The 23,705-nt window shown below is 32.5% G+C and overlaps 1 protein-coding gene across 1 annotated transcript in view; it reads right to left on the minus strand.

Annotated features, from left to right (window-relative positions):
* The window catches only part of LOC139493889 (uncharacterized), a 105,564-nt gene that overhangs the window by 80,483 nt on the left and 1,376 nt on the right, over positions 1 to 23,705 (minus strand). The window contains exons 2-7 of the mRNA XM_071282054.1: positions 15,404 to 15,587; positions 12,415 to 12,438; positions 7,925 to 8,011; positions 3,046 to 3,144; positions 2,321 to 2,419; positions 1,462 to 1,563 (exon numbers count right to left, since the gene is read on the minus strand). Coding sequence (XP_071138155.1) covers positions 1,462 to 1,563; positions 2,321 to 2,419; positions 3,046 to 3,144; positions 7,925 to 8,011; positions 12,415 to 12,432 — 405 coding nt within the window. The 5' untranslated portion in view covers positions 12,433 to 12,438; positions 15,404 to 15,587. The remainder of the gene's footprint in view (positions 1 to 1,461; positions 1,564 to 2,320; positions 2,420 to 3,045; positions 3,145 to 7,924; positions 8,012 to 12,414; positions 12,439 to 15,403; positions 15,588 to 23,705) is intronic.

Here is a 23,705-nt window from a genome sequence, read left to right on the forward strand (position 1 = left end):
TGGAGTATGATGAGATGGTAGTTGTGTCAGTAATGTAGGATTGGTGTTAGGTGTGTTGGTGAAATATGATGAGATGGTAGTTGTGTCAGTAGGGTAGGATTGGTGTTAGGTGTGTTGTTGGAGTATGATGAGATGGTAGTTGTATCAGTAGTGTAGGATTGGTGTAGGGTGTGTTGATAGAGTATGATGAGATGGTTGTTGTGTCAGTAGTGTAGGATTGGTGTAGGGTGAGTTGGTAGAGTATAATGAGATGGTAGTTGTGTCAGTAGTGTAGGATTGGTGTTAGGTGTGTTGGTGGAGTATGATGAGATGGTTGTTGTGTCAGTAATGTAGGATTGGTGAAGGGTGAGTTGGTAGAGTATGATGAGATGGTTGTTGTGTCAGTAGTGTAGGATTGGTGTAAGGTGTGTTGGTGGAGTATGATGAGATGGTAGTTGTGTCAGTAGTATATGATTGATGTAGTGTGTGTTGGTAGAGTATGATGAGATGGAAGTTGTGTCAGTAGTGTAGGATTGGTGTTAAGTGTGTTGGTGATGTATGATGAGATGGTTGTTGTATCAGTAGTGTAGGATTGGTGTAGGGTGTGTTGGTAGAGTATGATGAGATGGTAGTTGTGTCAGTTATGTAGGATTGGTGTTAGATGTATTGGTGGAGTATGATGAGATGGTAGTTGTGTCAGTAATGTAGGATTGGTGTTAAGTGTGTTGGTGGAGTAAGATGAGATGGTAGTTGTGTCAGTAGTGTAGGATTGGTGTAAGGTGTGTTGGTGGAGTATGATGAGATGGTAGTTGTGTCAGTAGTATATGATTGATGTAGTGTGTGTTGGTAGAGTATGATGAGATGGAAATTACAGAAATCGCTTAAATTTTACAATTATTTAGTTTATGTACAGCTTTTTTCGAAAACAACAAAAAAAAATATAGGTCACCGATGAGTTAAAAAAGATATTTCAATTTTAATGCCAAAAATGACATTTTTGCACAAAAGGGAGATAATTTGGAGCTTTTCCAATGATATCTACATTTTAAAAGTCACCTGAGGCCAACACAAATTGATTTTTTGGAATGATTCTTGTACCATAATGATAAAGTAATAACTACTTAAGGTAATAAATGAAATTTGTAATGAAAAATTATTGTTTAATTTTTTTCTGAAAATCTTATACCCGCGAGCCTCCTTAAGAAAACTGTTCATTCATTAAGTATATTAATAAAAAGGTTTTTCCCTCCATGTAAAAGTTAAGCACAAACTGATTTCTTCATATTTAGTTTAACCTGTTTATTATACAGGTATTTCATCATAAACTTAAAAGTTGTACTTTATTATATTTTATCTGCAGCTGTTTATTCTCAACTATTGTATTTGTATTTATATTGTAATTGTACATTCTCTGTTGACTTGTATTTAGTTTTTAGAGAATAAAATATCTATCAATCTAATAAGAATAAAACTGAATGTTACCTCTTTTGTTTTCACCCAAGGACTGCATCCTTTATCTGTTAACCATTTTGTTACATCAATCTGTCCATTCTCAGCAGCCCAATGTAAAGCTGTTTGTCCACGCTATAACAATATAAAAATATAAACATGTTAATGGTGTGTGATAACAAAATCACGATAGGAGTCAAACAATTTACCAAATGTAAGAAATATAACATCTGTTAAGAAAATATCCAATTATATTTGTGTATAAACTATTAAATGGTAGATTAAGATATATAAATTCAATGTATATTTTCTGATTCAGTGAAACAAAACAGGTAAAAAAATATTAGTAAAGTCTTAATTATATGTGTAACAAGTCAAATAATAGCAACCCTAACTTTATATAAGTCTCACAAGTAATTGTTGTCCATTTAACATGAATGATAAACAACATGATTTTATGTTGATTCAGTAGAATGATCAAAGTTGAAAAAAAACTTTTTTCAAGAAATATTAAAACGAGTAGTATTTTCTGATTCAGTACGAAAAAACAAGAAAAATAAGACCCCACTTTATATAATTTTGTCAAGTATTTGTTATTTTTAAAAGACATTTTACATTAGATCTGTAGAATTAAAGATGTTAACACAACTTGTTCTCATCAACTTCTCATTAAAATCAGATGTTTACAAAATAATTTTTCGTCAAGAAACAAAATTAAACCTTTACCATCTGATTCAGTTCTGTGTTACGAATAAAATGAGACCCCACTTTATATAATTCTAACAAGTATTTGTTGTCCATTAAACCCGTCGGATTAACCACATGATTTTGTGTAAAATTCTGTATAAAGTGATGTTTAAGTGATGAGTAAGGTGATTATATCTATCATTACCCTTGATGTAGCTTCTAACTGACTTCCATGAGTGACTAGGAAAATCACCACCTCCAGGTGTCCTCCCTCAGCCGCCAACATTAATGGTGTCATTCCATACTGTAATATCAACATATAACAGACATCAAAACTTGTGTCATAAACTGGACAATGTTGTGTAATAAATATAAACAAAATATATATCACATGAATCAGTGGTCAAAACTGAATAAAATGACCAGTCACACTTGTATTTATATTCTACATAAACAAATAAACAACATGTTTTATTGTGAGATGTCAGAACTTCCATCAGAACTGTCAGGTTAAAAAAAAACTTTTTTTTAGAAACATTAAAACGAGTTATATTTTCTGATTCAGTACGAAGAGACAAGAAAAATGAGACCCCACTTTATATAATTCTGTCAAGTATTTGTTATTTTTAACAGATGTTTTACATTAGATCTGTAGAATTAACACTATCTGACTAAAGATGTTAACACAACTTTTTCTCATCAACTTCTCATTAAAATCAAATGTTTACAAAATAATTTTTCGTCAAGAAACAAAATAAAACCTTAACTATCTGATTCAGTTCTGTGTTACGAATAAAATGAGACCCCACTTTATATAATTCTAACAAATATTTGTTGTCCATTAAATCTGTCTGATTAACAACATGATTTTGTGTAGATTCTGTATAAAGTGATGTTTGGTCAGAGTAAGGTGATTATATCTATCATTACATCGTTTGTAGCTTCTAATTGACTTCTGTGAGTGACTAGGAAAGTCACCACCTCCAGGTGTCCGTACACAGCCGCCAACATTAATGGTGTATATCCTCCCTGTAATATCAACATATAACAGACATCAAAACTTGTGTCATAAACTGGACAATGTTGTGTAATAAATATAAACAAAATATATATCACATAAATCAGTGGTCAAAACTGAATAAAATGACCAGTCACACTTGTATTTATATTCTACATAAAAAACAAATAAACAACATGTTTTATTGTGAGATGTCAGAACTTCCATCAGAACTGTCAGGTTAAAAAAAAACTTTTCTAGAAACATAACAATATTTATATCATTGGACTCAGCTGGACAAGACAATTAAAATAAGACCCCACTTCATATAATTCTAACAAATATTTGTTGTCCATTAAATCTGTCTGATTAACAATGATTACGTAGAATGATCAAAGTTCAAAAAAAAAAAAAATTTCAAGAAACATTAAAACGAGTAATATTTTCTGATTCAGCACGAAGAGACAGGAAAAATGAGACCCCACTTTATATAATTCTGTCAAGTATTTGTTATTTTTAAAAGATGTTTTACATTAGATCTGTAGAATTATTAGTATCTGACTAAAGAAGTTAACACAACTTTTTCTCATCAACTTCTCATTAAAATCAAATGTTTACAAAATAATTTTTTGTCAAGAAACAAAATAAAACCTTAACTATCTGATTCAGTTCTGTGTTACGAATAAAATGAGACCCCACTTTATATAATTCTAACAAATATTTGTTGTCCATTAAACCTGTCTGATTAACAACATGTTTTTGTGTAGATTGTGTATAAATTGGTGTTTGGTCAGAGTAAGGTGATTATATCTATCATTACCTCGTCTGTGGCTTCTAACAGACTGCCGTGAGTGACTAGGAAAGTCACTACCTCCAGGTGTCCTCTCCCAGCCGCCAACATTAATGGTGTCCTTCCAATCTGTAATATCAACATATAACAGACATCAAAACTTGTGTCATAAACTGGACAATGTTGTGTAATAAATATAAAAAAAATGTATATCACATGAATCAGTGGTCAAAAGTGAATAAGATGACCAGTCACACGGGTACTTATATTCTACATAAACAACAAATAAACAAAATGTTTTATTGTGAGATGTCAGAACTTCCATCAGAACTGTCAGGTTAAAAAAAATAATTTTTTCTAGACACACAAACAATATTTATATCAATGGACTCAGCTGGACAAGACAATTAAAATGAGACCCCACTTTATATAATTCTATCAAATATTTGTTGTCCATTAAATCTGTCTGATTAACAATGATGACGTAGAATGATCAACAGTTTGTTTTTTTTTTTAAATTTCAAGAAACATCAAAACGAGTTATATTTTCTGATTCAGTACGAAGAGACAAGAAAAATAAAACCCCACTTTATATAATTCTGTCAAGTATTTGTTATTTTTAAAAGATGTTTTACATAAGATTAACATTATCTAACTAAAGAAGTTAACACAACTTGTTCTCATCAACTTCTCATTAAAATCAGATGTTTACAAAATAATTTTTCATCAGGAAACAAAATAAAACCTTATTGATCTGATTCAGTTCTGTGTTACGAATAAAATGAGACCCCACTTTATATAATTCTAACAAATATGTGTTGTCCATTAAACCTGTCTGATTAACAGTATTTTGTGTCTATTCAAAATAATGATCAAAGCTTAGAAAATATTTAGTGGTATTTCCGTGTAAAATGTTGGGTGTCTACCAGCTGCTTCATATCATATGAGTTGTTGTGTATAAGGGTAATATAATAATGGTGTATGTTTGTGGTGAGTATAAGTAAAGAACTGCAATAAGCCTATTTTTTTTTTCAAGTTTGCATTGCTTATAAGTATCTGTAACTTGTTTGTGATGAGTGTAATAATGTCATTGCTATGTCACATGTTGGTGTTGAGTATAAGAGTGTCACTGCTACATCACATGCTGGTGTTGAGTATAAGAGTGTCATTGCTATGTCACATGTTGGTGTTGAGGTAAAGGGTGTCAGTGATATTTCACATGTTGGTGTTGAGGTAAAGAGTGTCATTGTTATGTCACATGTTGGTGTTGAGTATAAGAATGTCATTGCTATGTCACATGTTGGTGTTGACTATAAGAGTGTCATTGCTATGTCACATGTTGGTGTTGAGTATAAGAATGTCATTGCTATACCACATGTTGGGGCTGAGTATAAGAATGTCATTGTTATGTCACATGTTGGTGTTGAGTATAAGAATGTCATTGCTATGTCACATGTTGGTGTTGAGTATAAAAGTGTCATTGCTATGTCACATGTTGATGTTGAATATAATAAACTCATTGCTGTCACATGTTGGTGTTGAGTATAAGAGTGTCATTGCTATGTCACATGCTAGTGTTGAGTATAAGAGTGTCATTGCTATGTCACATGTTGGTGATGATTGTAAGAATGTCACTGCTGTGTTACATGTTGGTGTTGAGTATAAGAGTGTGATTGATATAACACATGTTGGTGTTGACTTTGAGAGTGTCATTGCTATTTCACATGTTGGGGTTGACTATAAGATTGTCATTGCTATTTCACATGTTGGGGTTGACTATAAGATTGGCATTGCTATGTCACATGTTGGTGATGAGCATAAGAATGTCACTGCTATGTCACATGTTGGTGTTGAGGTAAAGAGTGTCATTGATATGCGTTTTGTACCTTTTTGGATCATAGCTCTTCATCGTTTTAATAAGCTTTGGATTTTCAAATATTTTGTCCTCGAGCATCTCTGAAGAGACATTTACAGGTGCAGAAAAAATTGGTGAGTTAATGTCACAGGTTGGTGTTGAGTATAAGAGTGTTATGGCTAGGTCACATGATGGTGTTGAATATAAGGATGGCTTTGCTAGTTTACATGTTTGTGTCAAGTATGATAGTTTCACTGCTATGTCACATGTTGGTGTTGAGCATAAAAGTGTCATGGCTAGCTCACATGTTGGTGTTAGGTATGACAGTTAAAGAGTAATTGCTATGTCACATGTTGGTGTTAGGTATGACAGTTTAAGAGTAATTGCTATGTCACATGTTGGTGTTAGGTATGACAGTTAAAGAGTAATTGCTATGTCACATGTTGGTTATGGGTATATGATCAAGTGGCACATAACATGTTCAGTACAGGAATGGTAAATAAATGTTGTATGATCAGATGGCAGAGTGGTATATACATGTTGTTTGATCAGGAGGTCCATGTCATGTTCAGGACAGGATTGGTAAATTCATGTTGTATGATCATGTGTGACATGTCATGTTCAGTACAGGATTGATATAAGTATGTTGTATGATCAGGTGTCTCATGGCATGTTAAGTTCTGGAGTGGCAAATTAATGTTGTATAATCAGGTGTCACATGTCATGTTTAGTACAGGAGTGAGTGGTTTATGAATGTTGTATAATCAGGTGTTAAATATCATGTTTAGTACAAGAGTGGTAAATGAATGCTGTATAATCAGGTGTCACATGTCATATTTAGTACAAGAGTGGTAAATGAATGTTGTATGATCAGGTGTCACATGTCATGTTCAGTACAGGAGTGGTAAATGAATGTTGTATGATCAGGTGTCACATGTCATGTTCAGTACAAGAGTGGTAAATGAATGTTGTATTATCAGGTGTTACATGTCATGTTCAATACAGGAGTGGTAAATGAATGTTGTATAATCAGGTGTCACATGTCATGTTTAGTACAGGAGTGGTAAATGTATGTTGTATGATCAGGTGTTACATGTCATGTTCAATACAGGAGTGGTTAATGAATGTTGTATAATCAGGTGTCACATGTCATGTTCAGTACAGGAGTGGTAAATGAATGTTGTATAAGCAGGTGTTACATGTCATGTTCAGTACAAGAGTGGTAAATGAATATTGTATGATCAGGTGTCACATGTCATGTTCAGAACAGGAGTGGTTAATGAATGTTGTATGATCAGGTGTCACAAGTCAAGTTTAGTACTGGGGGGTAAACGAATGCTGTATAATCAGGTGTCACATGCCATGTTCAGTACAGGAGTGGTAAATGTATGTTGTATGATCAGGTGTTTCATGTCATGTTTAGTACTGGAGTGGTAAATGAATGTTGTATAATCAGGTGTCACAAGTCAAGTTTAGTACTGGGGTGGTAAATGAATATTGTATGATCAGGTGTCACATGTCATGTTCAGTACAAATGGTAAATTAAAGTTGTATGATCAGGTGTCACATGTCATGTTCAGTACAGGAGTGGTAAATGAATGTTGTATAATCAGGTGTTACATGTCATGTTCAGTACAAGAGTGGTAAATGCAGGTTGTATGATCAGGTGTCACAAGTCAAGTTTAGTACTGGGGTGGTAAACGAATGCTGTATAATCAGGTGTCACATGTCATGTTCAGTACAGGAGTGGTAAATGTATGTTGTATGATCAGGTGTTACATGTCATGTTTAGAACAGGAGTGGTCAATGAAAGTTGTATGATCAGGTGTCACGTCATTATTTTTTTGAACCAAAGTAATGTTTTTTGTGTAGAATACTATGTTACGTGTAATAAAGTAAATCAATATTTCAATTGTATACAGTTACGAAGTATCAGACAGCAACTCTTTGACATACAAACTGGAGTGGTATTCATCAGTGTAATAAAGTTAATCACAATATATCATAATACTATGTTTCTTAATATTTTGAAGACAAGAGTATTTGCAATAAATAGATTGTACACTGAATCACTAACACTAACAAGGGCAGTATTTAACTGATCCACATTATGTGTACTATATATAATAAATATCTGTAAATGTGTTAAACATTTTACTTTACTTACAACATCACTCCATTCCAAGTTAGCTCCGTTCTTTATACATAATTCTACCTCTTTTATATTCCCCTCCTCTGCAGCTGTAAGAAGTTTCTGTAAGCAAAACAAAGCTTTTACATTTTCCTCTAGAACATACAAATATATTATAAGTGTAATAATTGAATTTAACAAGCTACATTTTTACAGTTTCAACAGTTTATACCAAATACAGTGATTACCAAGAAGGAGTGAAATTGTTGTCTATAATTTCAGAGTTTTTTTTAGAAAAGTCTGTAGACAATTGTCATGATTGTATTATGCATCAGTTTTGAGATCAGCCTAAGTTTTTGTTGAGGTTTGTGTTGCTCGGTCTTTAGTTTTCTATGTAATGTTTTGAATATAAAAAGAAGATGTGGTATGATTGCCAATGAGACAATTCTACAAAATAGACCAAATGACACAGAAAATAACAACCATAGGTCACTGTACGGCCTTCAACAATGATCAAAGCCCATATGGCATAGTCAGCTATAAAAGGCCCTGAAATGACTAATGCATGTAATGTAGACTGTTGAATTTTGATTGTTTTTAATTTTTTTTCCATGGCGTTGTCAGATTCTTTTCGACTTAAAAGAGTTGTGAATGTCCTACAATGTCTTACATTTCTTTTTGTCTCCTGGAATTTTGTATATTGAAATTCACTGTAGTCATTTTGATTTCTACTCTTCTTTCCCTTAGAATATTGCACGCCTGTATCTTAATATACAGTTTATAGACAACATATGTCACATGACATAGGTCACATGACATTGACTTTTAAGAAGAAAAACTTACCTCATCCCAACTTGCCATTGTATCCTGTAAAAGAAAATGAAATCATTGTATATTTATAAAAATAAGGAGATATGATTACCAATGAGACAACTATCAACTTAAGTTCAAATGAAGTGGATGTAAGCAATTATAGGCAACGGTACGGCCTTCAACAATAAGAACAAGAGGCTGTCAAGTGACACAAACTAATATAGATCTGCAACTTCTCTATCCATGCCAACAACTTTAAATGTAATAAAATATATCCTTTAATAAAAATAGATCATTATCTAATTAGAGGAGTTCACTTCATAAAATTATATATATAAAATTCAGAAAATTCTTCAAACAATTTACCAACATTTGACCAAAGAAACAAGAAAAAAACTTTAAATGTCAGTTATCCTTTATACAATGTCTTTTAAAAATGCTTTAAAAAATGAGTTATTTCCCTTTGAAATTCTGTTCACTGTAGTAATCTTGATTTCTCCTGTTCTCCCCCTAGGAATACTGCACTTCTGTATCTTTCTGTACAGTTTATAGACAACATAGGTCACATGACATAGGTCACATGACTTTTAAGAAAAAAATACTTACCTCATCCGAACTTGCCATTATATCCTGTAAAAGAAAATGAAATCCTTGTATATTTATAAAAATAAGGAGATATGATTACATATGAGACAACTATCAACTTAAGTTCAGAAAATTCTTCAAACAATTTACCAACATTTTAATAAAGAAACAAGAAAAAAACTTAAAATGTCATTTATCATTGATACAATGTCTTTTAAAAATGTTTTGTACAGAAATGGATTAAACCATCAAAAATTAAATTCTTGGGAAAGGGTTATTTATATATATAAACAGTCAGGGGACTTACTTAAATGAGTGATTTTCTAAATCACTGATTCAAGTAACATTATTTCCATAACGAATGGAAGTAAGAGTTGTCTTTCTTCAATAATCACCTATTTAAGTAGTACAAAATGATCACTAGAAGAAGTGATTTAATTTTACTGTAGCTTAAAATATAGAATACTAATGATCCAGGGACTAATTATGTTTCTAAACTTATCAGAACCAACATCTGTGTTGTCTAGGATGACCAGGTCATTTCAGGTGATGACCTTGTACTGAATCTAGGATAATGACATAAAAATCACTTGTTTAAGTATCATACCTCAATTTCCTTCCCAAAAATCACTTTTTTAAGTATTATTATTTTAATAACCCCCATTAATTTCAACACCCCCGAACAGTGAAATTTTTATCGCGAACAGTAGAATTTTATTACATAATCTGAAAGATAAAACCTTGAACTTTACAGGAAAAATACTCCCACTGCTGGGAAAAATATGTTAAGAAAGTATCAGTCCATTATGTAAAGCCATTATAACAGCATTTTTTCCAACTAAAATAAAATTTGCAGCTAAATGATAGTATCAAAGGCATAAACCTTGCTACTAAAAGAAGCAAAAAAATCATTTTTTTTCAATTTTACTAATAAAAAGATATTATTTAAATCTATGTGTTAAAAATTTTGGTAAAACTACAAAATCACAATTTGTGACAAAACTTCGAATTTGCTACTTAAATAAGTGATTTAAAAATCACTTATTTCAATAAGTCCCCTGACTGATAAATAAACTCATCATAGATACCAGGACTAAATTTAGTATATGCGCCAGACGCGCGTTTCGTCTACAAAAGACTCATCAGTGACGCTCGAATCCAAAAAAGTTAAAAAAGCCAATTAAAGTACAAAGTTGAAGAGCATTGAGAACCAAAATTCCTAAAAGTTTTGCCAAATACATAACTTAACATCAAGAAAGCTAAAATCATGAAAATTGAACTTGACCTTCATTTAGTCACAGGAAACAACATATATCTAAATTTGTTTTCATGTAAATGAATGGACACTAATTGGCAGCCGCCTGCCTGCACGGCCGCCTTACATCCCAAAATCAATAACTGATTTAACTTCGATAATCTGGTTAAAAAGCCATACCGTAAAGTCAGCTATAAATGGCCTCAACATGCAGCACGCCCGCCGTACATCCCAAAATCAATAACTGATTTTTATTTTAAAAATCTGGTTAAAAATCCATGCCGTATAGTCAGCTATAAAAGGCCCCAACATGAAAAATATGAAACAATTCAATTGAGAAAACTTACACCTAATTTATAACAAAACTATTTACGAAAAACAAATATGACAGACAAGAACCAGTGATAGCCACTGAACTACAAGCTCCCAAGGTGGGATAGGCACATAAAGAATGAGGAGGGGTTAAACATGTTTGTAAACAGGAGTTGTAATTTTATGAAGAATACATTAATTAGTGTTGTAATCATTATGTCATATTTAGATTGACCCAATACTATTAAATATTAAAATTGATAAAATCTGTATTTTCTCCAAATTGATTATCCTCTAACATTGTCCTTTTATTACCATGATTACATTCCACCATGTCCACCATATATACATGTACAAGTAAATTAGATAAACTTTAAAACAAAGTTACTCTTTTTTAAATAGATACTGTAAAAATGATGTACACATTTTGCTTACATTTTAGTGTCATTGTTGAAACAATGAAGGGCCATAACTCCTGAACAGCATAAAGAAAATTGGCACTCTCACACTTGACCGCCATTTTGACATGAGAAACATAAAATATGAAAACTTTAAAAGGTTTGGTTAAATGTTTCGCAAGTTATTACACATAAATGTCATAAACAGTAATTTTTCAATCAATCACAAGAACCATAGCACTTAATTCATAATATGAAAATGTTAAAGTTTTGATAGCAACAGTTTGTCGAAATTCGGTTTTTCAGTCAGAAATGTGTTTTTCTTGTTTTTGTAAAATAATGTTAAAAGTAAGAAGATGTGGTATGATTGCTAATGGGACGACTCAGACTCTTCACCAGAGAGTTTTCAATAATATGGGGACGAAGTCCCCAATAACAGTAGAAAATTCAATAAAAAAAAAATACGGGAAAATTTCCCGAATTTTTCATTGTACTAATGAACTCAAAATCGTTCAAATTTTTTTTGTCGTGTTTTGAAATCCCGGACCTGCGCAGAAATGTACAATGTACTTCCTTTTTCCGGTCTCGTTTGTATGAAACTTTGAGTAAAATATATATTTATCAGTCTAGTATAAAATAGGAAGGAACGCGCAATACCAATTTCATTTTTAATAATTCCTTGATATGAAAAAACATTACCTGATGATAGCGTTTCTTTGTTTACATTGCATATGACGTCATAATTTAAATAACGTCACAACTAAATCCCTAACAACAGAACCAAAATCGGAAACGTTACGGTATTTCAGTTTCTTTTTTTTTAAACAAATATTTAAGTCACAAAAAAATAATTCATACAGACTTCGTCCCCATGTACAGGTAATGCCTGCCTCATATTAAGCAAAACCTTTACCAAACAGCAATCTATAAAAGGCTCCAAAATGACAAATGTAAAACAATTCAAACAAGAAAGGCCATAGAACAGTATTTCATAGTGCATTTCTTTAAGAAAATAAATTCAAATTAAAAAAATCCAACCTGCTGTATCTCAAAAATGACACAGACTGAATCTGAAAATACTGCACGCCTGTATCTTTCTGTAGTTTATAGACAACATGGGTCACATGACATAGGTCACATGACTTTTAAGAAGAAAAACTTACCTCATCCGAACTTGCCATTATATCCTGTAAAAGAAAATGAAATCCTTGTATATTTATAAAAATAAGGAGATATGATTACCAATGAGACAACTATCCACTTAAGTTCAAATGAGGTGGATGTAAGCAATTATAGGCAATGGTACGGCCTTCAACAATAAGAACAAGAGGCTGTCAAGTGACACAAACTAATATAGATCTGCAACTTCTCTATCCATGCCAACAACTTTAAATGTAATGAAATATATCCTTTAATAAAAATAGATTATTATCTAACTAGATACCATTGAGATGGGAGCCATCTCTGTGGGCCCCGCTGTCAATAACGTCCTCTGGTGGTGGTTAAAATGGATGTTAAGTATAAACTTTGAAATCCTAACGGTTATCTAGATATGGAGTGGACACGATCTTCACCACAGGACATGGGGTTGTCAACTGAAACCAAAGTTTTTGACCTTGACCTTTGACCTAGGAAGTTGTACATACATCATGACACACCCTCTAGTGTTGGTTAATAAACATCTTAAGTATTAAGTATAAAATCATAACGGTTATCTAGATATGGAGCAGACACGATCTTCACCACAGGACACAGGGTTGTCGACTGAAACCAAAGTTTTTTTACCTTGACCTTTGACCTAGGAAATTGTACATACATCATGAAACGCCCTCTGGTTGTGGTTAATAAACATGTTAAGTATAAAATCATTATGGTTCTCTAGATATGGAGCGGACACAAAGTTAAAGTGTTACGGACGGACAGAGACGGACGGACGGAGACAGACGGACGGAGAAGGACGGAGACGGACGGACTGATCACTATAGGGCGACCTGCCTAAAGGCGGGGCCCTAATTAGAGGAGTTCACTTCATAAAATTATATATATAACATTCAGAAAATTCTTCAAACAATTTACCAACATTTGACCAAAGAAACGAGAAAATAATATAAAATGTCATTTATCATTTATACAATGTCTTTTAAAAATGTTTTAAAAAATGAGTTATTTCCCTTTGAAATTCTGTTCACTGTATTAAGCTTGATTTCTCCTGTTCTCCCCCTAGGAATACTGCACTCCTGTATCTTTCTGTACAGTTTATAGACAACATAGGTCACATGACATAGGTCACATGACACTGACTGACTCTGAGAATATTGCATGCCTGTATCTTTATATACAGTTTATAGACAACATAAGTCACATGACCATTTCTTTTAAGAAGAAAATCTTACCTTATTCCAACTTGCCATTATATCTTGAAAAAGAAAAGCACAATTTCATTGACAATGGCACGTGCGCCCTTAGTGTCTAGCGATAATTTTTGGTATCACTCTACAGTGCTGAGAAAGGAAATTATCAGTTAGTAAGATCAAAGGAAAATTTCGTAAAATAGCGATAATTTTGTATATTGAAATTCAGTTCACTGTAGTCAATTTAATTTCTCCTATTCTCCCCCTGTCTGACTCTTGAGAATACTACACACCTGTATCTTTATGTACAGTTTATAGACAACATAAGTCACATGACCATTGACTTTAAAGAAGAAAATCTTACCTCATCCCAACTTGCCATTATATCCATTATAAAGAAAAACACAACATTGTATCATGTTTGTACACAAGAGTTGTAATTTGAAGAGAATTATTTTTAAGGGGCATTAACTACTAGAAACAAACAAACTTAAAATAAGATTTTTTACCACTATGTTCTAATTTTAGCCATGTAGGTCATTTTGTTTGGTAGGTGGGGTCATCGGACACATTTTTTAAATTATATACCACAATTATGATTGTGGCCAAGTAAGTTTAAATTTGGTCCAGTAGTTTCAGAGAAGAAGATTTTTGTACAAGCTGAAAAAAATGACTAAAAAGTTGTTAAAATTGACTATAAAGGGCAATAACTCCTTAAGGGGTTGACTGACAATTTTGGTCATGTTTGACTTATTTGTAGGTCTTATTTTGCTGAACATTATTGCTGTTTACAGTTTATCTCTATCTATAATAGTATTCAAGATAATAACCAAAAACTGCAAAATTTCCTTAAAATTACCAATTCAGGGGCAGCAACCCAACAACAGGTTGTCATATTCGTCTGAAAATTTCAGGGCAGATAGATCTTGACCTGATCAACAATTTAACCCATGTCAGATTTGCTCTAAATGCTTTTTATCTCTTTGGTTTTAAAGATATAAGCCAAAATATACATTTTACCCCTGTGTTCTATTTTTAGCCATGGTGGCCATCTTGGTTTAATGGCCAGGTCATCGAACACATTTTTTAAACTAGATACCCCAAGGATGATTGTGGCCAAGTGGTTTCAGAGGAGAAGATTTTTGTAAAAGTTTACGGACGACGGACGCCGGACAACGGACGCCAAGTGATGAGAAAAGCTCATTGACCGGACAAGCAATTTTTTGTGTCTTTGTTCACCGTGGACAAGTGAAAAAATGATGCTTGACATTGTTGATTTATATAATCATAAAGAAAAGTCCCCAAAATCCATTCACAAAAGTAGAAAAAATATCAAATAAAAAGACGAAAACAACATGTTTTAGTAAAACTCATCATGATCAAGACAGATTGGTTATCAAACAAAAAATAGGTATGGGGATCTGGGTTTCATTCATATTCTGTGATTTTTTCCAATTGATCCGGGATTGTTGATCAGGTTATCAGGTTATAGCAACGGTACACCAGAAATGGTAATTATAAATTTCAAAGACTTATTTCTCAAGAATGAAAACTAAATGAACGGTCGAGATGTATTTAAGCATCTTAAGATAGGTCATCGCTCGGAAGTCAAGAATCGGAAATCAGAGATGGCAAAGCGCAAATATCATGAAAATCAAAGAGCAGCATGCTCTGAGGGATATGATTGCCATAGTTTTCATTGACACATGTATAGCAGTTCTGCCAACTTGTCATTAAGCAAATGCGTGAGATTCGGATGACTAATTATCAATATGATTAAATGATTAAACATGTTAAATACCCAATGTGAAATCTGTTGGCCAGAGTTCTGCAATTGTCAATAGGGGATTACACGTGGGCCTTCATCAAACTCTTATTGCAACTTCAGCATGTTATTGTACAGTCTGTCGTCATGGTCTTAATGCCACTTTATATTACATACATTTTTATCCCATCTGCCACCAGTCAATAAGCTTGATCAGAATCTGCAAATAAAGATTTATATAAAATGTTAAACATGTAAATTATCATTGATATGGTCATAATTATAACTGTATACAAAACTTTGAATTTTTGAAATACTAAGGCTTTTCTACCTCAGTAAAAGATTACCTTAGCTGTATTTGGCAAAACTTTTAGGAATTTTTGGTCCTCAATGGTCTTAATCTTCGTACTTTATTTGGCCTTTTTAACTTTTTTTTTATTCAAGTGTCATTGATGAGTCTTTTGTAGACGAAACGCGCGTCTGGCACAAATACAAAATTTCAATCCTGGTATCTTTGATGAGTTTATTTATCTTGTTTATAAACAGATGTGAACCTGTAAAAAAATCCTGGGTCTAATATTATTAAATGTAATTTGAAGAATGGAATGCCAATAAAATTTGCTGACAATACAGTGAAGGTCATACAGTTCCCTCGTAATTCAGATTTTATAAAGAACAATGTGTACTTATCTAATCAAAATTTCTTGATTGCAGGTGCGTATTTTGTGGTATGTACTTGTACACAAGACAGCCATGTGATATCTAATTCATGTTTCAGATTGCTAGAGTAAAGGAGGGGCTAGATACGGGGAATTCTGTAATTCGAAGAGTGAAGCCTATGGTTCACATACATGTACCTGTCTATTTGTTATATATATTACAGTGTTTTTGTTAAACAACTGATTAACATTGTTATCACAACTAATTCAAATTTTCGGAAGATAAAAAACAATTACCCCACATCTATGATTAGTGATACATTATTAAAATGTAATAACATATACATGTAGCCTAGATGAAATTTATTTTGATAATCACGTTTATCTAAGGGGACGACCATTTGATATACTAGACGTGCAAAATAAATTGTGTTACCATGGTTACTGACAACGATTTACAACAGCCTGCAAACTGCACAAGCCTTAAAATGGTGGGAAAGAGATTACATAAAGTGATCTGGTACAAGGGTTAAAAATGTGATTACCCAGTGATCTGGAAGTTTTTTTTCACTATGGTCCCAGGGCCCCTGGAAAATAAATTCAATGGGCCATTTTAAAAAATAATGGGCCATTTTAAAAAATAATGGGCCATTTGAATTGACCTCTGTAAAAAATAAAAAAAGTATCAGTATATTTTGGCAAAAAGGTGTTGGTACTTACCTTTATGATTTTAAATAAAATCATGGATATTGTTCCTGTGATTTTGTAATTTCAATTTCAATGAATATATATACAATAACTTCTTCCAACCCCAACAATATTTCAGTTAACCTTTATTTACTATAAACGACAATAAAGACAACAACACCCATCAATTACCGCATGGTGATTAATTTATTGTGGTCGACATGTTTCGCCAACAAGCGTGGCGTCTTCAGGACAATATTATACATGAAATCAAACAGTGAAGTACAAATTTTGCGGTTGTGCGGTTTGCCTGAACAATAGAGGTTGTTATGACGACGTTATAGATATAAATAGAAAGTGAAAGTGAAAGTAAAATAAGAATCTAGTATAGTTAAAAGAGAAAGTTAGTCAATAAAGTTATTAACGATGTGGTTATCTGCTATTCTTGCACGTCTGTGTAGTGGTCCTCATAGAAGTTTCTAGTGGTAATAATGTAGAAATGATGGAAGTAGCTCATAAAATGTCAGTTCATTTCCAAATTGGACAACACCCCATTGGCCATCCCGTACCAATTCAACTGGCTTCGCTCCGAGGGAGGTACTGCTTCCATTGAGTTGGTAAAAGGTGAAGTGTGTGATCGCCGCAATTTTGGGAATTGTAAATCTTGGTAGATGTGTTCATAAAAATTAACTTTGCTAATAAAATGTTCGTGGATGAAGCTTTTCTTTATTTACTATGTTTAAACTGGTACTGTTGCCTTGTTCATGTTAATGGTTTTTTTTGTACATTAAATTTGGGTCTTTGTCGATACCATACTTATTCCAGATGTTCTGTATCAGAGGTCATTTCATCTTGTATTATTATAACTTCATCACGGTGACAAGAATAACAGTATAGAGTACCATTAAACAAAACATAGAACAAAACAACAAATCGCTGAAGTCATGTTTACAAAATGTCAAAACAAGCCAAAGACCAAAAAATGACAAGGACAGTTAACAAGGTTAAGCGTCTTTTATGGAGACAAAAACTATATTCCTAAAAAGTCTTTGGGGTTCTTCAATCGAAATAATACCAAACTAAACTAAATGAGATTATTATAAGAGTTAAATCTCATCTGTACTAGCCAAATTTCACAAATTTAAAGATGTTTATAAAAAAAATATATCATGAATGAGGGTTAATTAGGTTTTTCGAATTATCAGATAGACCACATGGTTCTATTATTACTATAGGAAAACACCCGAGACGTTAAATCGCATGGTTCTATTATCAGGCCACAGACCACAATTAATTCCTCTATCAGTTCTTTATAACATGTATAACCAGTCAGAGGACTTACTGAAATCAGTGATTTTTAAATCACTTATTTGAGTAGCAAATTCAACATGTTCAAGGTTTTGTCACAAATTGGGATTTTGTATTTTTTCCAAAATTTTAAACACATAGGTTTAAACAATATCTTTTAATTAGTAAAATTAAAAAATATGAACTTTTTGCTTCTTTTAAGTAGCAAGGTTTATACCTTTGATGCTATCATTTAGCTGAAAATTCTATTTTAGTTGAAAAAATGCTATAATAATGGCTTTACATAATGAACTGATACTTTCTTTAAAGATTTTTCACAGCAGTGGGAGTATTTTTCCTGTGAAGTTCAAGGTTTCATTTTTCAGATTATGTAATAAAATTCTACTGTTCGCGATAAAAATTTCACTGTTCGGGGGTGTTGAAATTAGTGGGGGTTATTAAAAGAATGATACTTAAAGAAGTGATTTTTGGGAAGGAAATTGAGGTCTGATACATGTACTTAAACAAGTGATTTTTATGTCATTATCCTAGATTCAGTACAAGGTCATCACCTGAAATGACCTGGTCATCCTAGACAACACAGATGTTGGTTCTGATAAGTTTAGAAACATAATTAGTCCCTGGATCATTAGTATTCTATATTAAAGGTACAATAAAATTAAATCACTTCTTCTGGTGATTAATTTGTACTACTTAAATAGGTGATTTTGAAAGAAAGACAACTCTAACTTCCAACCTTTATGGAAATAATGTTACTTGAATCAGTGATTTAGAAAATCACTTGTTTAAGTAAGTCCCCTGACTGATAACGTTTTGCATCATTAAAAAAATTGCACCATGCACTTTTGTCAATTTTTTTTTTGTGTGTAATGTAAAGTCCTAGTCCGTTTTGTAGTCCAAATATATATCTAAAATTCAGAAAGATTGAACCAATGACTTTTACAAATTGAGCCAATACACATCCATACCCTTATTGACAAGTCAAGAGATGTTCCAAAAACTGTAAATATTACCTTTTTGCACTTGGCCTAATCACTTATTCCATATCAAAATCAGTTTAAATACAACATCCAAAAATTTATTTCACCTCTCTTCTTTCATTTCCACCCAAAAAAATCTAAGAAATGAGTGAGGAAGGGAAAGAAAAAAAATAAGGAAAAATACACTCTAATTAAAAGGAACTATATTCATGCAGAACGAAAAGCGGGGTCATTATTGTTGTCTTGGGCCTATTAGGGGCCTAAAACTTGACAAATTCTGATAAAACTTGGCATGATTTAAGCTTAGTAAATTATAAAACAGTTTACAAAGTTTCAATGCCATATATGATACCAAATAAAAAAAATGTGGCATTTTTTATATCTGAACTTTGGGTGCTGAATTGTGGCGTTGAATTAGAACAATTTCAACTATCAAATTTGAGCTTCCGATGCAAAGACTTTAAGAGTGAATCTATACTATGAAACGAGAAGACCTCATTTTGTGTGTCGCTTCTCTTCCTTCCACAATACATTAATCATTATACCTCTGTGTCCTACAGTTACCATGCATAGTCGCATTTGTCATCCTTTCTTATGATTATTCAGATTGAGTTAATTTTGGAGAAAAAAACGACAAAAAAGGAGTCAGGATATGATTCCGTCATCAGACTGACCTTTAGTCATAGATGAGACTTCCTGTTTGAAACATGCACACGTACTACCAATCGTATGATAGATAACAAAAATGAAAAATAAAACAGCCAATCAGAGCGTTCTCCATATCATGGTGTTTAGATCACAAGAACAACAACTATTATACCTCCTTAGACATGTTAGAGAGGACAATTGTTTTTGGCGTTTATCTACATCATGTACATGTAAATAACGATTATACTGCTTTAATATAAAGTCTCTCAGTATTCTGACTACTGTTTTCTTTGAAATGTTAAATATTTAAGGCCTAAAAAAAAAAGATATGTGTTTCCGGTAACATCATTTTGAAAAATAGGGTCGGTAGGTCGGAATTCTTTTTTTTTTTTTTTTTTTTTTTTTTTTTGACATCGTAAATGAAATCTGGAAAATTATCATGTTTTTTCCAAGTCCGGATCCGTAATTAGTTTCAAAAACCGGAAGTGTGCCATTTGCAATGTTTTTGAAGCACCTGCTGTGCAAATTTCTTGGATTTTAACCTATTTGGAATACCTTTTGACATTAATAAAATGTTTTACTGGCTTTCTATGCAAGAGGAAGCAAGAGAGAAAAAATATTATGTCATCTATCAGAAGCCTGTGTCAAAAACAGGGTCGGTTGATAAATTTTTTTTTTTTTTTTTTTGGAAGATCCAATAAAAAAGTTAGGGTCGGGGCTAAAAAACAGGGTCGGTCGGGTTACCGGAAACACGGATCTTTTTTTTCTCGGCCTAAGGGGTCATACCAGTTGCATAATATATATCAAAATAAGTAAAACATGTGGAAACAAGAATCACAGTGTCCATAGTACACGGATACCACATCGACACTACATGTAGTTCCGTTCACACCCCATTTGTCTTGAAGTTCATCTATCATCTTTCATTTGTATTGTTAGAAGTTTTAACAGTTCTCTTAATTCGTGTCACTAATGTGTATATAAAGGGAGTTTATCATGTTTATGGATAATATATGGATGACATTCACAATGTTTGACACGAAGTCATTTTGAATATAGATTTAAACAAGATCAACATGCGATGGCGCTTTGTTTGTCATTCTTCATCTTAAGTTCACAGTGAGACTTTACGACGTGTAAATTGAATAATTGCACCTTGTAAGTTAAGTACGTCCCCTGGGACTAGTATATGTACAAAAAATGTATCATCGGGCTTAACTTTCTGCTTTCAAAGCTGCCTGACAGCATATGGATTTATTTTAAGGTTTGAGTTTTGGGATGAGTTTTGGGAAGTCTTAGGCCGTGTTCACATTGACCTAAATTCGGTGTTGTGTTTGTGTAACTCACACGTAAACTAAACACAATTGCGTTCCCATTGATAAAACTCAATGTTTACATGTAGTTTAAATCATGTTTTACCTACACACAGTCGATAGTCAATGTAGGCCATGTGTAGGCTAAGTGTACACAAAACTGCATTTAGGACATTAGTTTTATCGTGTAAATATTTAAGGAGGAAACTAGTTTTGAGTAAAATTGATATTTTTGATAATTATTAGTTGTCTAAATTTTACAGATTTTTTTTTGGTTAAAAAAAATTAACGTACTTTATTAACCCCTAATCAAGACTCAAAGCAGCATCATTGCCGAACCCATAAGGCAGCAACCAATTGATTTTCGGGGGGGGGGCTATTATAGTCGAGTATAAAACATAAAGGCAAGGGGGTGGGGGTGGTGAGCTATGGATTTTGTTTTGGAAACAAAAAATGTTTCCAGTTTTTGGCCCTGAAAAAAAATGTTTGTTTCACCCTCAGCTGCCACTATATATAATGCTAAAATTGATTTCGACTTGTCACCAAAATTTGTCCTAAAAAAAATCAAAAGCTCACGCCCCCCTCCCCCTCCACAAAAATTTAAGTAAATAGTTGCTGCCTAATTCATTTGAAAAGGTCTTCCCGAATCGACTTGACGTACACAGAAATATTCGCCACTGGTCTTTACTCAAAAAACGATTCACGCATAAATGCATGACTAAAAAAAATGTGAGGTAAATGATCTGTTTGTCTAGTATCTCAGTTCCGTTAAATAACACGTAAAATAAATTAAAAAGAACGTTACCCTATTCCTTTACCAAATATTCCTTGGAGAAGAAAAACCATTTGAAACGAACAAATAGTTGTTCTCTTACCGCTAGAAAAAATTTTCAAAAATTTTGAATTCAGTTACACGTAATGAACATTTAAATGACATATAGTTTACAAGTGGGAACAAATCTTATGTACAGGTAGCTAAACAAGGTGTATAGATGTGAACAAATGTAATGTGAAACCAGTGTACACTACACTAAACTAATTGTAAACATGTTTACTCTACACGGCGTTTGGTGTGAACACGGCCTTAATTAGGTTTGTTTTGTTTCTGTATAGTAACTTCCATTGTTCAGGTGAAGTATGACTGTGTTTTATATCTACTTCACCCCAATACTTAACCGAACCCTAGTCTATTTGAGCAATCTTAATTATGATAGTATCAGATTTGAGGTATAATCCACCAATTAATGGTATTGAATTCCTGACCATGCTGACTAGTCCAAATAATTATAACGTCTGGCAAGGCTATTTTCATTTTTTTTTCAGGGACGCCTTCCTATGACATACGTAGGAAGGTGTTCCAGAAAATTCATAGGAAGGTGTCCCAGAAAAAAAATTAAATAGCCTTGCCAGACGTCATAAATCATGTAAATAGGCCAAATAAAAAAGTATGTGTGGTTCCAGTTACATCTGAAAAAAAGTTAGGGTAGATAGGTAGGGATTTTTTTTATTTTATGTTTTTTTTTACATTGAGTCGATGGGTGCAACATTCTGACTTTAACAGTGCTTAATGAAAAATGGCAATAAATCTTTAGGGTAGGCTATTTTTAAGGGAGTTCGCTTCTCAGTTTCAAAGTAATTAACTTTTCAAAAGCTTAGTTTATATTGATCATGTTGATAGGGGATTAATAAAAGAATCCATAGAGCATAAAAAATATATAGGTCGCTGTGCTCGTTTTCGATATATAAGCCATTGAAATTTTGGCGGGAAAATATTTTCTCTTGACTTTTCATAGCTTTATTATTGACAAGTTAAAGTCTTCAAAAACTATTAAAAAGTAATTAAAATTTTAAAAGACTTAAACATGTTAAACAGACAGCTTTAAAACTACACATCATGTACATGTAAAAGAATTATAAAAAGAAAAATGGGGGTTATCGGGCAAAATTTGTTTATGCATTCCAACGGATAAAACCAGAGGATGCCTGAAAATCTGACCAAAATTCCAAAACATGACAGCCAGCTTCCTTAAGCTGAAATAGTAGGGACGGTAGGGTAACTGGAACCACATATATTTTTATTTGGCCTTAACGTGACGGTACCCAAATTGCACCTATTTTGACAGTTTTTTCACCTACATTTTTTTACATTTTTATGATAAAGAAAAAAAATTCCATTCTGTGTTTATTTTGTAGCCGTATCCTTCATTTGTCCTTCATTATTATATAGGAACACTAATTTGATTGTTAATCCATACGGAATCATAAGAAAATTGGTCTAAACTGACCTCCAAACCATCAATGATTCTGAAATAAGGAGTACCCAAATTGCATCCATGCTTAAATTCGCACTGTCAAAATTCTGATAACAGAGCTTTTGTTTAATTTCTTCAAATATTTTGAACAATTAGATATTAGTCCATGCTTACTCTTTATTTTTTTTAAATGGAGACTAGTACAGTCAGGGGACTTACTGAAATAAGTGATTTTTAAATGATTTTTAAATCACTTATTTGAGTAGCAAATTCGAGGTTTTGTCACAAATTGGGATTTTGTAGTTTTTAAAATTTTACACACATAGGTTTAAATAATATCTTTTAGTTAGTAAAATTAAAAAATATGAACTTTTTGCTTCTTTTAAGTAGCAAGGTTTATGCATTTGATGCTATGATTTAGCTGAAAATTCTATTTTAGTTGAAAAAATGCTATAATAATGGCTTTACATAATGAACTGATACTTTCTTAA

Source organism: Mytilus edulis, chromosome 11 (genome assembly GCF_963676685.1).
Source record: "Mytilus edulis chromosome 11, xbMytEdul2.2, whole genome shotgun sequence".
Lineage (NCBI taxonomy): Eukaryota > Metazoa > Mollusca > Bivalvia > Mytilida > Mytilidae > Mytilus > Mytilus edulis.